Source organism: Microcaecilia unicolor, chromosome 2, assembly GCF_901765095.1.
Source record: "Microcaecilia unicolor chromosome 2, aMicUni1.1, whole genome shotgun sequence".
NCBI classification, from domain to species: Eukaryota; Metazoa; Chordata; class Amphibia; order Gymnophiona; family Siphonopidae; genus Microcaecilia; species Microcaecilia unicolor.
In genome coordinates, this window is record NC_044032.1 from 403,007,143 (window position 1) to 403,024,983 (window position 17,841).

The window sequence follows — 17,841 nt, forward strand, 5'->3', positions numbered from 1 at the left end:
GCGCATGCGCGACCGCCTTCCCGCCCGCAACGAGAGCATGCTCCTCAGTCCAGTAGAATACCAAGACAAGGGAAGAGACAACTCCAAAGGGGAGGTGGGCGGGTTGCTGAGAACAATTAGCCTGCTGTCCTCAGAAAATACCTTCTACAGGTATGTAGCTTTCGCTTTCTCCGAGGACAAGCAGGCTGCTTGTTCTCACATGTGGGGTATCCCTAGCCCCCAGGCTCACTCAAAACAACAAACATTGGCCAATTGGGCCTCGCAACGGTGAGGACATAACTGAGATTGACCTAACAGAAACAACTAACTGAGAGTGCAGCCTGGAACAGAATAAAAATGGGCCTAGGGGGGTGGAGTTGGATTCTAAACCCCAAACAGATTCTGCAGCACTGACTGCCCAAACCGACTGTCGCATCAGGTATCCTGCTGAAGGCAGTAATGAGATGTGAATGTGTGGACAGATGACCACGTCACAGCCTTGCAAAACTCTTCAATAGAGGCTGACTTCAAGTGGGCCACTGACACTGCCATGGCTCTAATACTATGAGCCGTGACATGACCCTCAAGAGTCAGTCCAGCCTGGGCATAAGTGAAGGAAATGCAATCTGCTAACCAATTGGATATGGTGCGTTTCCCGACAGCCACTCCCCTTCTGTTGGGATCAAAGGAAACAAACAATTGGGCGGACTGTCTGTGGGGCTTGTCCGCTCCAGATAGAAGGCCAATGCTCGCTTGCAGTCCAATGTGTGCAGCTGACGTTCAGCAGGGCGGGTATGAGGACGGGGAAAGAATGTTGGCAAGACAATTGACTGGTTCAGATGGAACTCCGACACCACCTTCGGCAAGAACTTAGGGTGAGTATGGAGGACTACTCTGTTATGATGAAATTTAGTATAAGGAGCGTGAGCTACCAAGGCTTGAAGCTCACTGACTCTGTGAGCTGAAGTGACTGCCACCAAGAAAATGACCTTCCAGGTCAAGTACTTCAGATGGCAAGAATCCAGTGGCTAAAAAGGAGGTTTCATCAGCTGGGTGAGAACGACATTGAGATCCCATGACACAGTAGGAGGTTTGATGGGGGGGCTTTGACAAAAGCAAACCTCTCATGAATTGAACAACTAAAGGCTGCCCCGAGATCGGCTTACCTTCCACACGGTAATGATATGAACTGATCGCACTAAGATGAACCCTTACAGAGTTGGTCTTAAGACCAGACTCGGACAAGTGCAAAAGGTACTCAAGCAGGGTCTGTGTAGGACACGAGCGAGGATCTAGGGCCTTGCTGTCACACCAGACGGCAAATCTCTGCCATAGAAAAGAATAACTCTTCGTAGTGGAATCTTTTCTGGAAGCAAGCAAGACTCGGGAGACACCCTCTGACAGACCCAAGGAGGCAAAATCTATGCCCTCAACATCCAGGCCGTGAGAGCCAGGGACTGGAGGTTGGGATGCAGAAGCGCCCCCTCGTTCTGAGTGATGAGGGTCGGAAAACACTCCAATCTCCACGGTTCTTCGGAGGACAACTCCAGAAGGAGAGGGAACCATATCTGACGCGGCCAAACAGGAGCGATCAGAACCATGGTGCCTCGATCTTGCTTGAGTTTCAGCAAAATCTTCCCCACCAAATGTATGGGAGGATAAGCATACAGGAGGCCTTCCCCCCAATCCAGGAGAAAGGCATCTGACGCTAGCCTGCCATGTGCCTGAAGTCTGGAACAGAACTGAGGGACCTTGTGGTTGGCTCGAGTAGCAAAGAGATCCACCAAGGGTGTGCCCCACACTTGGAAGATCTGGCATACCACTCTCGAATTGAACGACCACTCGTGAGGTTGCATTATCCTGCTCAACCTGTCAGCCAGACTGTTGTTTACGCCTGCCAGATACGTGGCCTGAAGAAACAGGCCGTGACGGCGAGCCCAAAGCCACATCCCGACGGCTTCCTGACACAGGGGGCGAGATCCAGTGCCCCACTGCTTGTTGACGTAATACATGGCAACCTGATTGTCTGTCTGAATTTGGATAATTTGGTTGGATAGCCGATCTCTGAAAGCCTTTAGCGCGTTCCAGACCGCTCGTAACTCCAGGAGGTTGATTTGAAAACCTGTCTCCTGGAGGGACCAACATCCCTGGGTGTGAAACCCATCGACATGAGCTCCCCACCCCAGGAGAGACGCATCCGTGGTCAGCACTTTTTACAGCTGAGGAATTTGGAAGGGACGTCCCAGAGTCAAACTGGATCGAATTGTCCACCAATGCAAGGATTGGAGAAAACTCGTGGATAGCAGGACTACATCCTTTAGGCCCCCAGCAGCTTGGTACCACTGAGAAGCTAGGGCCCATTGAGCTCATCTCATATGAAGGTGGGCCATGGAAGACATTAACTGTGGAGGCCATGTGGCCGAGCAAAACATCTGCTGAGCTGTGATCTGCTGCGATGCCCGCACCCAGGAAACGAGAGACAGGAGATTGTTGGCCCTCATTTCTGGGAGGTAGACGAGCCGTCTGAGAGTCCAGCAGAGCTCCTATGAATTCTAGTTGCTGTATTGGAAGAAGGTGGGACTTTGGATAATTTATCACAAACCCTAGTAGCTCCAGGAGTTGAATAGTCATCTGCATGGACTGCTGAGCTCCTGCCTCCGAGGTGTTCTTTACCAGCCAATCGTCGAGATAAGGGAACACATGCACTCCCAGTCTGCGCAGAGACGCTGCCACGACTACCAGGCATTTCGTGAACACTCTGGGCGCAGAGGCGAGACCAAAGGGTAGCACACAGTACTGAAAATGCTGCGTTCCCAGATGGAATCGAAGATACTGTCTGTGAGCTGGCAGTATCAGAATGTGAGTATAAGCATCCTTTAAGTCCATAGAGCATAGCCAATCGTTTTTCTGAATCATGGGAAGAAGGGTGCCCAGGGAAAGCATCCTGAACTTTTCTAGAACCAGATATTTGTTCAGGGCCCTTAGGTCTAGGATGGGACGCATCCCCCCTGTTTTCTTTTCCACAAGGAAGTACCTGGAATAGAATCCCAACCCTTCCTGTTCCGGTGGCACGGGCTCGACCGCACTGGCGCTGAGAAGGGCGGAGAGTTCCTCTGTAAGTACCTGCTTGTGGTGGAAGCTGAAGGACTGAGCTCCCGGCAGACAATTTGGAGTTTTGAGATGAAATTGAGGGAGTATCCTAGCCGGACTATTTGGAGAACCCACTGGTTGGAGGTTATGAGAGGCCACCACTGGTGAAAAAATTTCAACCTCCCCCCAACCGGCAGATCGTCCGGCACGGACACTGTAATTTCGGCTATGCTCTCCTGGAGCCAGTCAAAAGCCCGTCCCTTGCTTTTGCTGGGGAGCTGCCGGGGCCTGTTGAGGCACACACTGTTGACAGAAACAAGCGTGCTGGGGTTTAGCCTGAGCAGCAGGCTGGCGAGAGGGAGGACTGTACCTACGCTTAGTAGAAGAATAGGGAACAGTCCTCCTTCCACCATAAAAATGTCTACCAGTTGAGGTACAGGCTGAAGGCGTCCGGTGGGAGAATCTGTTGAACGTGGTGTCCCGCTGGTGGAGTTGCTCTACCACCTGTTCGACCTTTTCACCAAAAATATTGTCCCCCCGGCAAGGAGCATCCACAATCCGCTGTTGGATCCTATTCTCCAGGTCGGAGGCACGCAGCCATGAGAGTCTGCGGATCATCACACCTTGAGCAGCGGCCCTGGACGCGACATCAAAAGTATCGTAAACACCCCTGGCCACGAATTTACAACACACCTTCAGCTGCCTGATCACCTGCTGAAAAGGCTTGGCCTGCTCAGAAGGGAGCTTGTCTACCAAGTCTGCCAACTGCCGCACATTGTTCCGCATATGAATGCTCGTATGGAGCTGGTATGACTGGATTTTGGAAATCAGCATTGCAGAATGGTAGGTCTTTCGCCCAAAATAATCCAAGGTTCTAGAGTCATGACCCGGGGGCGCCGAAGCATACTCCCTAGAACTCTTGACCTTCTTCAGGGCCAGATCCACCACACCAGAGTCATGAGGTAACTGGGTCCTCATTAACTCTGGATCCCCATGGATCCGATACTGGGATTCAATTTTCTTGGGAATGTGGGGATTAGATAGCGGCTTTGCCCAGTTCGCCAGCAATGTCTGTTTGAAGACATGATGCATGGGTACAGTGGATGATTCCTTAGGTGGCGAAGGATAGTCCAGAAGTTCAAACATCTCGGCCCTTGGCTCATCGTCCGTAACCACAGGGAAGGGAATGGCCGTAGACATTTCCCGGACAAATGCCGCGAAAGACAGACTCTCGGGAGGAGAAAGCTGCCTCTCAGGAGAGGGAGTAGGATCAGAGGGGAGACCGCAAGACTCCCCCGTCAGAGAAATATCTCGGGCCCTCCTCTGCTTCCCACGAGGCCTCACCATTGGTATCGGACACCAGTTTGTGAACTTCAGTCCGAAGCCGGGCCCGTCTCGACTCCGTGGAAACCTGGCCACGGTGGGTACGCCGAGAGAAAGACTCCCGCACCGGCGGCGATGAAGCTCCCTCCATCGATGTCGTCGCCTCACCACGGGGCAAGGAGCCAGCCGCTCAAGCACCCCCGGTACCGGAGCGGACGGGCGTAGCAGCTCTTCCAGGGTCCCTGGAAGGATGGCACGGAGGATCGCGTTCAAAGCAGCTGTCGAGGAAGGCAGGGGGGCCAGTACAGGCGACGAGCTCAGAATCTGCCTGGGGTGCGGAGGCGGTACTGGGCTGTCCGTAGCAGAGCGCATCGACACCTCTTGTATGGAGGGCGAGTGTTCCTCCCGGCGTCGACTCTTATAGCGGGTGCCGTATCCTGCGGCGTCCCGGAGCTCTCGGTACCGCGACGGGAAGGCGATCGATGACGATGCTTCTTAGCCTTCGCTCGAAGCACATCACCGGAACCTCCCGGCACCGAAGAGGAGGACGTTGAATCCAAACGCTTCCTCGGGGCCGGGTCTGAAGCAGGTCGATCCCAGGGGCCTGTACCGCAGGAGCCCTCGAGGCAGGCGGAGACCTATTCGAGGGCTCACCGCTACCAGCAGGGGAATGGACAGCTCTCACCTGCGCTCCCGACAACATCGATACCTCGGTACTGCGGGCGTCGAAGTACCGGACAAGGCTCCGAACAAAAGGTTCCACTGAGCCAATCTCGCTTCCTGGGTCCTTTTCTTCAAGAGAAGACAAAGAGTGCAGGGCCTGAGGACGATGCCCAGCCCCCAGACACTGAAGACACGAAACATGCCTATCAGTGAGCCAAATCGTCCAGCCGCACCGCGTGCACTTCTTGAAGCCGCTGGCAGGCTTCGATGACATGGGCGGAAAAATCACGCTGGCAAAATCAAAATTCGCGATGATGCCAAAATTAGACCACTAAAAACAGGGGAAAAACCCGTACGGGCGGCCGAAAAGGCCGCTTCCGACGAACGAAAGAAAACATAACGGGACAAAACTAAAGAATAAAGGAAAAGTTTTTTGTTTTGTTTTTTTAACACAAGAACACGAACGGATGAATCTGAACATTTTCCAACAGGAAAAAAGCGGCGAAAAACGCGCGAGGGGTCTCCTTGAGGCACTGAACCATCGTAAACAGCCGTTCTGAGACGCGGAAAAAAGAAGACTGAGGAGCACGCTCTCATTGCGGGCGGGAAGGCAGTCGTGCTTGTGCACGCGAGGGCTAGCAAACGTTTGTTGCTACGAAGATCTCCGATCGGGGCTGCTGTTGGACGTCATCCACATGTGAGAACAAGCAGCCTGCTTGTCCTCGGAGAACATTCTGTATATGGGTCTCCCAGAGAAGCTTTTAACAAAGCTCTAGCTGATACAAAATTGTACCATTAAGGTTATGTAAGGTAAACAGATTTGATAATGTGTCCCCTCCGTTTTAAACTTTGCATTGGTTGCTGATTTTATCTCGCATACAATTCACATACGATAATTTACCTGATTATTTGTTACCTTACTTATCCAATAGAGCTGTACCGAATAGAATATTTTACTATTCAGCCGAATAAAAATGATGAAAAATATTTTCCAGCTGGATACGAATAATGGGCATTGAGCTTTAACATAACAAATAATAAAAGAAGCAACATAAAATCAGAGATCAAGTGTTTATTTCAGTAGGATTTAGCACAGTACAGCCCCAGATTATTTATATTCAAACTTAAATCATTATTCAGCTGAATATGAAACATGTATTTGGGGCACTATTTGGGGTAGAATCAAATCTGAATATTCAATACAGCCCTATTTATCGATGTAAGCTAATCACAACTTGCAGTTATTGCTAAAATAAAAATCACACTCTTATCTGCTAATAGTGTAAGGGGAAAAAAATAGTAAGCACTTGTTCTCTGAAGTTGCTCCTCTCTTCTGGAATTCCTTACTTACTGAATAACAGAGTATGATTGCTACGATATGAAAACTTCTTAACTTTTTTACTTCAGAAATTTATTGAACGTGGTTATTTATTTTATGGTTTGCATGTTCATTTTTAGTTTGTTGTAATTCTTTAACCTTTTCTTAATCATTCAGATCTCAAAGGTTGGATGGTATATAAAAATGTGGTTATTATTGTTTAAAAAAAAAAAAAGTACCATAGGGAACTTCAAAGACTTATATAAAAATGTGGTATATAAAAATGTGGTTATTATTGTTTAAAAAAAAAAAAGTACCATAGGGAACTTCAAAGACTTACTTTTCTGGGTCCGGATTGTCCACCTTGGCTTGTTCCCAAATAATTGGATCTACACCTGTAAGACAAGAAGAGAATCTTAACAAAAAGTAAAATTTGAAGAATAACTTTATGGTTTTTCATAGTTTATCATAAATTAAGAAGCTACACTATAAGAAAGTAACATAAATTACAGCAGAAAAAGACCATATGATTCATCCAGTTTGCTCAGTGGTAAATTTGTACTGCATAAAGAAGTGTTTAAAATAAAACACACGGTCTGAATGCTGGTCCTCAAAAGAAGTAATTCCAGTAGCATATCACATATTGGCCCAATGGCCACATTTCTTACAGCCCAATGTAGTCAACGATTGAATTGTCTATGTATCTGATTTACAAAAAGAGGTCTTTTGAGGACTAGCATAGGGAACTTTGGGTTGTGGTGGGCTCGGACCCCTAATATTTGGATGTTCAGAGCACCCCTCTGAATGAAACAAGGGTTAAATGTAATATTTAATTCACCCCCCCCCCCCCCTAATTATTCTGTGTGCTATTTGCAATCCTTGCTAACTAGAATAGGCTGCAGGGTGGCCTTGTGAAATTGTGTAAGGACTGCCATGTGACCCACACTCCTCCTGACTAGACTGGACCCAAAAACATGTTTACGCATAATTTATATTTAGATAGTGAAAAGGGGAAGTTGGAACAGTCTGCTAGACCACCACTAGGTCAGCTGGTACAGCAAAAATAACTTAGTGACAGTTTGGATATGTGATACAAAAACTGCTGAAGTAGCATGAGGAGGGGGAATGGAATTTGTGACAAAGATACGGTGGGAGAGAAGTTTCTAGTAGTTGGGTGACATAAGCATGATTGGTGACATCAGATGATTGGTTAGTGGGATGTGATAAGATGGTAATTAGTTTTGAAATGATTGTATAATATATATTGTATAAATATGAGTGACAGACTAGGGTTCAGGGGACTTCTTTGTTCCCAAGGCAGTGAACTAGCTTGGAGACAAGGGGGTCTCTCTAATAATTTCTTTTCAGTATTTCAGAGTTGCAGTAGCTTCTGCTTGAGCCACTATTTACTTGTTTCCAGAATAAACTTTTATTTCACTTCTGAGAAACAAAAAACCCAGGGATGTGAGTGTTCCAGATATAGTCAGTTGAGGTTGGCTCATGGGAGGTGATTATCTAATGTGTGATAATTGTAAACGGAACCCCACACCGGCATTTAGGCCTTGTGTTGCCTTTCAAGTAATGTTATTTATTTAATTCTACATCCTTGCTTTCTATGTAGGGAAAACCTTCCAGTTGTTCAAAACACATATATCACCATTGTGTGGCCAGCGGTAAGGTAGAAGAACCTATTGTTCACCACTGTTTAGACAAACAACACAAATTTTTCAGGTTTAAAATGCGTGGTGACTGATTGTATACAATTATCATCCAGAGGGCAAGACATTCGAAAAACTCTTTAGTGAAAAGAACAGTGGATTTTTACTTAAAATACAATTGAACTCTTTGGATTAAATGCCTGTCACGGTTGTGCCCATGTTTCGTGCTCTCCCTCTCGCCACCTGGTGGCCAGACCTGGTGGCTGCAATGGACTGTCTGGTTATTGTCATCCATTCCAGATTTCAGCCTAGTCTGGTTCCGGGCTGCCAGACTTGCCTGTTTGGATTGAACCTACACAGCACCTGTAGTTGCCTGGTAATTGCTGCAGCTGAGCCTCAGCAGCTGCTGGGCTTATTAGTCAGTTGGAAACCCTCTGCCTTTGCATCGCCTTAGGCCCTGGTATGTTGGTGCTTGTTGCACTTCTGTTTAAGTTCTTGCCTGAGATTCTAGTTTGTTCCTAGTTAGGCTGTGTGTAGTTTAGATTAGGCTGTTGTTGGTTTGCTAGTCCTGTCTCTGGGTTATAGTGTTGTGTTTAGTCTTTGTCTGTTTGTGTCTTTGTGGCTGCTCTGCAGCTTTCAGTTCTGTGTCTTGTTATCAGTGTGTTGGTTCCCTGTTTTAGTGGCTGCTTGCAGCTTTCAGTCCTGCCCTTTAGCTTTCCCTTCCTTGCCCTGCTGCCCCTGTATGTTCCTTTCCCCTCTGACCCTCAGTCCTGGTTCAGCCTAGTGGGTATCTAGTCCTGCCTTGCCCAGTAAGTCCTGCCGGCCACCTGCAGTCAGGAGTTCAACTCCTGGTGAAAAGTGGCCAAATGCAGGTGAAGGTTAAGTGTGCCTGCTCTGCTTATTCCTGCTTGTTTGCCTCTGCTGTACTCCAGTCCGGGGTTCCAGTCCTGTTCTGCCTAGTCTCTGGTGTGGGGTGGTTTTGCCTGCCATTGCCGCTCCTCGGCAGGGGCCCAAGGGCTCACAAACCTAGTTTCAGCTTTGAAAACGTGACAATGCCCAAATAGAATGAACAGTGTGTTTCTGATTTTGTTTTAATTATTTTTTTTAGTGTTGTTTTTTTAACTTTGCTAGAATTTGGAAACAATTGTGATTTTGTTGAATCTCTCACCCTTTAAAAACATCATCATCACATTCACTTATATTTATATCACTGTCTACAACTGCTGCTTAGGAAACTCTTTTCATCTCTGGAAGGAAGAACAGTTGTAGACAGCGATATAAATATAAGTGAATGTCATGATGATGTTTGAGGACTAAAGAATTTGAATTGTTATATGAAGATATGGGATTATTGGAACCACTAAGTGAGAAACATTGATTTATAGCTTTGTTTTTTTAAACTCAAGATTGGGGTTTTTCTCCATTACTTTTTCAGATTGAGGATATAAGAGGAGAGCAACAATTTTTGATCGTGGATGAAGGTCGCTGAGGGCTCTATTCTTTCAATATGTTTTGTAGCTACTGATTTTGTTTTCATAGGTTTGTTTTCTCAGTTACAGGTATACACTATGAACGGATTTTTTGTGTGTGATTTTCATGATTTGAATCCCTTATTTTTTTGTAATAGATTGCACCCACCCACATCGCCCTCAACCCACTAAAGAGAGGGAGGCCACTTATCAGATCCATGAAGGTCATGTGCAGTAACAAATGTGTGTCCACTTTCCTGGATGACACCATGATGCATATACTGTATATGCAACACTTTGGTATATACAAGAAATTCAAGAGCAGTCGGATCACCGGTGGCTGGCTACTGAATGAGACTTGCACCTTCCCACATGCACACACACCCTGGACAAATACGATGAGCTACATGTGACAACTATAATGCACACACTCCCACACCCTGCCATTCAGGAAACAACCCAACCTACATTTTATGTCGCATAAGTCTGATCACTGTTGCCCATCTTCCAACACAGGCGTCAGGAGATAACCACAAAGGAAGTGGCTCATGACCCCTATTTACTACTACTACTTACTACTACTTATCATTTCTATAGCGCTACCGGACGTCCGCAGCACTTTACACTAGAGCATAGAGAGATAGTCCCTGCTCGATAGAGCTTACAATCTAATTAGGACAGACAGGACAAGTGAGGGATAAGGGTTAGGACAGACAGGACATATCAGGGATAAGGGACAGTTGAAGGGAGGATGAAAAGGTAAGGGTTTTGAAAAGGTGAGTAGGGGTTAGGAGTTAAAAGCAGTATCAAGAAGGTGGGTTTTTAGCTTAGATTTGAAGATGGCCAGAGATGAGTCTTGACGTACTGGCTCCACATGAAGAGTCTGAGGAGCCTTTTCAATAGGAACCATCGCAACACCAGATTCATCACAAAGAACCTTTGGGAACATGAAGACCTGCTTCAGAAGGTTGGACAACTCAGGTGGTAAACTTCTATATAGCCCAGGAAAAGTGTGCAAAATACTTTTGACATACTGTACCTTACACAACCTTGCACTAAGGTGCAGACTTCCATTGTCAGAGGCTGGACAGTTGGACCTCCAGGACTTGGGAGGATGGACTAGTACCACAATGCATCTGTGAGGGTGTATACCCACAACAGGTTGGTAACACAGCCAGACATGACTTCATTTAATCAGCTCTCTAACCTCATGTGCAACTTTCTTTAAATCAGTCACCTTATTTTCTAACTCCTCTTACTCTCTTACCTGTCTATATGTTCCATCTTTGCTTATACCCTATGTTGTCTATTAAAATATTCTATTACATATTGTGTTGACATTGTAAGTAGTATACTATGCATACTATGTATTGTTAATTGAATATTGCACTGTTAACTATTGCTTATGTTTGATTTATTCTTACTGTACGCGGCCTTGAGTGAATTCTTTCAAAAAGGCGGTAAATAAATCCTAATAAATAAATAAATAAAACACACAGACATTTTCAGTGAAAGTAAGTTGTGACATTTGTTTCAATGCTGCTGCACCCCCTCCAAGCACCCATCAATCCTTTCCCTAAACCATTGTGCCACATCCACTCCCACCCTTTCCCTTCCTATGGTCCCAACCCCGCATACCCGTCCATTCCCTCCCTTTCGCCACTACTGCACTGAGGGCTGCAGATGTACTGTCACTTTCTTTGGAGGTAATCCCTGTATCCTCCCCAACCATACCTGCACAATATGCTGGCCCTAGGAAATATGGGACTATCATTCTCTTCTGACCAACAATGGAGGCACCAGGCATGTACTATAAAGGTGGAGGCTGTATTCATGGAAGCGCTGGATAGGGCATCTGTGTAGCCGTGCTACTTGTTGTGATAGACCTCCTCCTGGATGTTGGTGTTGGTGCAGGAGGCGGTGTTAGTGTTGGTGGTTTGTAATAGCACTGGGATGTATGGTTGGGAGGTGTTTGAGAGCACTGCAGCAATTACCTGTACATCCCCTACAGGCCAGAGATCTTGTGCCTTGTGTCGAGTAAGATGGTGAGAGGAGAGCTGCAAGCTAAAAACTCTCTCTCATAGTTCAACCAGGTGCCACGTGAGCTGCAGCTTCTTTGTCCTCTGGTGCACCAGCATCCTCTTCAGTGAGTTGATGTCTCCTGAAGCATGTCTGTCCCTGTTGCACACTATCGCCAGTTGTGTCCCTGTCTCCATCTGCCCTATTCACAAACTGGAGGTGGCACCAGGTCCGACACAAGATCCTCCTCACCACCATTTTCCATCACTTAATCTGCAACTTGGCTCCTGCAGCCTCATTTATTACCTCACCTCTTCTGTTTGCCTAACAACATTGTTTCTCTTCCAGCTGGCTACTTCCTCAGCTTCAGATGGATCATCCACAGGTCAGTAAAAGAATATGGATTAGCCAAAATAGTTATGTTTGTCAATCATCTGCTAAAAGGGAGAGGCACACAACTTCTCTCATCAGGAATCTAACTCATTGCTATAGACAATTTGATTAGTTGCTGAATAGCTACATGTGGACTTTCATAGGCATGTCTACACTGCACTATGGAGGGCGAGAAGCCCTTGCACAGTACACCAGCTAGCTACACGCATGTGCAAACCAGTGCAAAGATTATTTGCATGGGTTTGCTATGGAGATACAGGTGTGCAGATGACCACCACTTTTTGGAACCCAAATTGTATAAACTGATAATACACCCCAAAGTTTGGCCAAAGTTAATATGCCTATATATGAGAAGGCAGTCTGCAAGTGCATGGCTATCATAACCCAGTCCTGTATCCATACATAATATTCAGTGCACAGTTGGACCTCACATGCCAGAAAGTGTTCCATCATAAGCAAGGTGGTACTGGAGCCAATGACTAAGAGCACACTTGAGACACATTCTGCAGTTAATCCATAAGGCTACACACTTCATGCTGCTATCTGACTTGGTGGGGAAGGTAAATGTTATCCTAGCAGTCCCGATTGGCCACAAGAGTGTGGAGGAGTCAAGTTGAGCTCACTCCTATGTCTGAACACCATCTGTCACCGTTACACATGGCTCCCACTGTGGATATGTGAGTGGTTCTGTGTTCTGAAGTGAGAGATTTAGATCTGTGTGTTATGTGGGATGGAGGAACCAACCACCGTAGTACTATGTCAACATTTAGACGTAAGTACTAGGAGACAAGAAGTACTCGCTTGAAGCTTCTGGATGCCAAGAGGTGTCATGCTCTCCTACACCATGTACAACCCTCGGATTCACTTGTCACCACCACCCTCTCCAAAAGGTGTTAGTTGTGTCTCATATCCCAGGTGGGTCCTGCCATCAGCCTTCCTTTTCACATTGTGCCACACATGCCTCCATTTTATTTTGAGGTCCTCTGGATCACTATTATTGTGGAAAATAGAATTCAGGTGGTGGCAAAACCTAACCCACTTTCTCTGTTTTGAGTATGCACTTAAGCGCTGGCTAGGCCTTACAAACAGAACTTGCCGGTGGATAGTGCCTCCTTGATCAGCAGCTCAACCTTTGCATGAGTGAAATTACTCTTGTGGTCAGCAATTATTTGTTGGCAGCCTTGGTAACAACTTGTGCTATAACACTAGCCACTGTTCCAAAATGTCCACATGGATGTTTATAAAAGCTTGGTGCAGACATAGGTTAAGGTGTCCTCTGGATGTTCATGACATTGACATCCATCTTTTCAAATTGATCCACACCTGTGGACATTCTCACGACAGACATCTCTATCTGTCACTTTATAAATAGACGCCTATGGGTGTAAAGTGAATATGGATGTTATATGAGCACCATTTAAAATGTCTCTGTAGATGTAAATGCATGATGGTCCATAGCCTCAATACTGTCAACTCACTCTTCCCTTTTTCATTTCCTGGTTGTTGCTGGTAATATGTTGGCAAGAAAGTGCATCCGTGTGCTATGATAAGCACTTTCTGTTCCTACAAAGCTTGCACACATGAATGAACTGTGCACTCTCATCTAGACTCATCCAGCGCTTCAATGTGTTGTCCTACTGATGATACTGTAGCCCCTTCTATGATGGGTTAGATGTGGTAGAGCTTCTAGGACAGTAATGGTATGAAAGCCACAATGTTCATTCACTGTGACTTTGGCAGGACATTTTTACTACTATAAGGCAAGTGGACATGATATCTTCACTTTGTGTGAGGCTTTAATATCTTTGGCATGTGACTAGATGTAGTTCTCCTAAGAATATGAATTGCCCATTTTTGTTAGTGTTTCTGGGTTCTAGATAATTTGCACATTTCTCCATCTCTCTCTCAATGGGGAAATTGTGGGACAGATTGCCAGAAAGGTAACCATTATGCCATGCCTGTGATCTGACATGCTGCAAGGTTAGAGAGAATTGGGTAATGAGGTTGTAGTGTATGTGCATGAACTCTCCTGAAGTGTATAAGCAAGGCCCCTTTTTGCTTATACACTATACCCCAGGACAACATGGACATCGAAACCTTCATTAGTGAACTGGACCCACCCCCTGGTGAATACCTAGCGGACCGAATTTGGACAAAATTCGATCTCCTCACTGCCGACAAGTACTCCAACAGCCACTGTCAACTGGATACCTGTCCCAGTTACCTAATAAAATCTGTCCCCCATCGCTTCACAACAGACCTCACATCCCATTTAAACTTCATGCTTCAACAAGGTACCTTCCCTAAAGAAAAAGACAACATCCTACTCACCCCAATACCAAAAGACACCAAGAAAAAAAAAACAAATGACACATCACCAACTATTGTCCAGTAGCATCCATCCCACTGGTAGTCAAACTAATGGAAGGCTTGGTAACCAAACAACTTAATGACTACATAGACAAATTCACAATATTACACAAATCACAATCAGGACTCTGCCCCTTACAGTACTACTCACTCTCTTAACTAAATTCAAGCAGGAAATAACAATAGGAAAAAGCATACTTCTACTACAATTTGACATGTCCAGTGCATTCGACATGGTCAATCATAATATACTACTGGAGTACTTTGGAATCAGCGGAAACATACTCAAATGGATCAAGGGCTTCCTAACCATTAGAACATATCAAGTGAAAGCTAGCACAAAACACATCATTACCCTGGCAAACAGAATGCGGAGTACCACAAGGATCACCATTATCACCGACCCTTTTCAACCTCATGATGACCCCACTAGCCAAGGCCTCAACCCATTCATATATGCCGATGATGTAACAATATATATCTCCTACAAACACAACCTGGCAGAAATCACCAATGAAATCAATCTCAGTTTGAACATCATGAACTCATGGGCAAACGCATTCTAACTAAAACTCAACACAGAAAAAACACACTTTCTCATAATCTAATCCCAATACAACACATATAAACCCACAAACATAAACACCCCAGGTTACACCCTTCCTATCGCAGACAGTTTGAAAATCCTCGGAGTAACAATCGACCGGAATCTCTCACTCGAGAATCAAGCGAAATTCACCATAAAGAAAATGTTCTACTCAATGTGGAAACTCAAACGTGTGAAACCATTCTTCCCAAGGGAAATATTTCACAACTTAATACAATTTTATTTATTTGTAGCATTTGTATCCCACATTTCCCCACCTATTTGCAGGTTCAATGTGGCTTACATTTCCGGTTACTGAATCAGGTATGGGATTGAAACAATAAACCTGGTGTTGGATATCATTCGATTCTTAATGTCACCAGTATTGAGATTTCTAATATTTTTATATAAATTTTTATGCTGTGCTCAGTCACACTGTCGTGCCCATTATACCAAAATAAACTCTGGATAGGGTACACAGTCACCAAACATCATCGCACATGTCCTTCCTTCCTTCCTACCATTTACAATACTGGTTAAATACTCTAAATGTGATCTAATGTAGAACTTTATGGAAGAATGAAACTTATCTTGATTGGCGATGTGTGCTGGCTGTGGCACCTCCAGACACCATAAAACTAGTGCTTTGTGGTTAAAATTCCGACTCCATAATAATTTTAACCACAAAGCACTAGTTTTATGGTGTCTGGAGGTGCTACAGCCAGCACACATCGTCAATCAAGATAAGTTTCATTCTTCTATAAAATTCTACATTAGATCACATTTAGAGTATTTAACCAGTATTGTAAATGGAAGGAAGGAAGGACATGTGCGATGATGTTTGGTGACTGTGTACCCTATCCAGAGTTTATTTTGGTATAATGGGCACGACAGTGTGACTGAGCACGGCATAAAAATTTATATAAAAATATTAGAAATCTCGATACTGGTGACATTAAGAATCGAATTACATTTCCGGTTAACAGAGTTACAATTGGCATTGCATTAAGGAGCATACATACATGGTAACGTTCATGGTGTATACATGCATGGTAACATATATGGGACATGGTGTAAAAGGAATAAATCGTGATATATACCATATACCATGTGATACATATATGGTAAAGAATAAATTGTGGTAGTTCAAGAAGATTCCTGAGTAATACATACATGGTAAAGAATACATTATGGTAGTGCAAGACGGTTCCTGAGTAATAGGTTAGATTGTAACAGACGTCAGTTCATCGTCTATTGAGAAGTTCTGTTCAGCATTAGGATAGAGAGGTAGTGTTTGATCATTAATAGCAAAGAGGTTGAACAGTCAAGTAACAGAAGTTCGCATTTGTATAGATCATGTATAATGTTAGTATTTAGTATTTAAGCTGGATGTTTGTGGTAGGCCTTCTTGAAAAGGTCTGTTTTCAGAAGTCTTCGGAAGATGGTTAGGTCTTGCATTGTTTTTACGGCCTTTGGTAGTGCGTTCCATAGCTGCGTGCAGATGTATGAGAAGTTGGACGCATATATGGATTTGTATTTCATCCCTCTACAGTTAGGGTAGTGGAGACTGAGGAATGTGCGTGATGATCTTTTTGCGTTCCTAATAGGCAAGTCTATAAGGTCTGACATGTAGGTTGGGGCTTCTCCGTAGATGATTTTGTGGACCAGGGTACAGACTTTGAACGTAATTCGTTCTTTTAGTGGGAGCCAGTGTAGTTTTTCAATGGTGCTATGCCATGCAGACTACTGCAACGGAATCTACGCGGGCTGTAAAAAACAAATTATAAAGAAACTCCAGACCGCTCAAAACACAGCAGCCAGGCTTATATTTGGCAAATCGCGTTTTGAAAGCGCCAAACCCCACCGAGAAAAACTGCACTGGCTCCCAATCAAAGAACGCATTGCTTTCAAAATCTGCTCCTTGTCCATAAAATTAACCACAGTGAAGCCCCTGGATACATGAAAGACCTCATAGACCTACTAACCAGAAACACAACAAGATCAAGTCGAACATACCTGAATCTCCACTACCCAAACAACTAAGGACTCAAATACAAATCAACATATGCATTCAGCTTCTCCTACTTAAGAGCGCAACTATGGAATGCACTACCAAAAATAGGAAAAACAACGTAAGACCACCTAAAGTTTCGGAAAAAACTAAAAATGAACCTGTTCCAAAAAGCATACCCCACCGACCCAACATAAGGACAAGAATACCAGCTACACAACAACACCAAGAACGCAATGGATTCAACCCAACTCTCCCTCTTCCTGCCTAATGTTCCCCCAATATATCTATATATACAATTCCCACTCTACCACAACCACACCTTGTCCTTATGTACCCTTTGTATTTGTTCAGACCGGAACCGGCGAACGCCGCTACGGTACTATGTAAGCCACATTGAGCCTGCAAATAGGTGGGGAAATGTGGGATACAAACGTAACAAATTCCAAGAATGTAAGACTGCTAGCAGTACAGTGATGGATAGGTGTATGTATGACAATCTGCATAGATCTGTATTGGGAAGTCTGTGTTGTAAACATTTCACCCCTGGGTCACTATGGTGTAACATCAGTTGCTTGCTGTGGTCTTGCACATGTATCTTGCTCAGTTGTTCTGCCTACAATTTGCCATTTGATGCGTGAGTTTACCATACCTGATGATGATCCTGCATACATAATTCACTTTAAGGAGATATTTTGTGAAGAGCTTAGCAGGCGCAAGCAGAGTTTCAATGCTAAGTTTTGTCCATAGCATGTGCTTTGGATGTGCAGTTCAAGAAGTTGACATTTCTTACTCATACAGATCGTGAAGATACTTGGGTTTCCATCAAACAATTGCTTGCAGCGGAAACTTCAAGCCCTAGACCTTTATTTCTATCTCCCAAGAAACAACCACAAAAGAAAATGAAATTCAATCTGCCACCTAGCTCTGATGATGGAAATGAAGAACAATCTGTAGTCGAG

General features: G+C 44.9%; 1 protein-coding gene across 2 annotated transcripts in view; it reads right to left on the bottom strand.

Annotated features, from left to right (window-relative positions):
- NUP54 (nucleoporin 54) overlaps window positions 1-17,841 on the bottom strand; it is a 325,681-nt gene that overhangs the window by 83,126 nt on the left and 224,714 nt on the right. For both annotated transcript variants that reach the window (XM_030190649.1, XM_030190648.1), the window contains one exon: window positions 6,714-6,768. In XM_030190649.1, coding sequence (XP_030046509.1) covers window positions 6,714-6,768 — 55 coding nt within the window. The remainder of the gene's footprint in view (window positions 1-6,713; window positions 6,769-17,841) is intronic.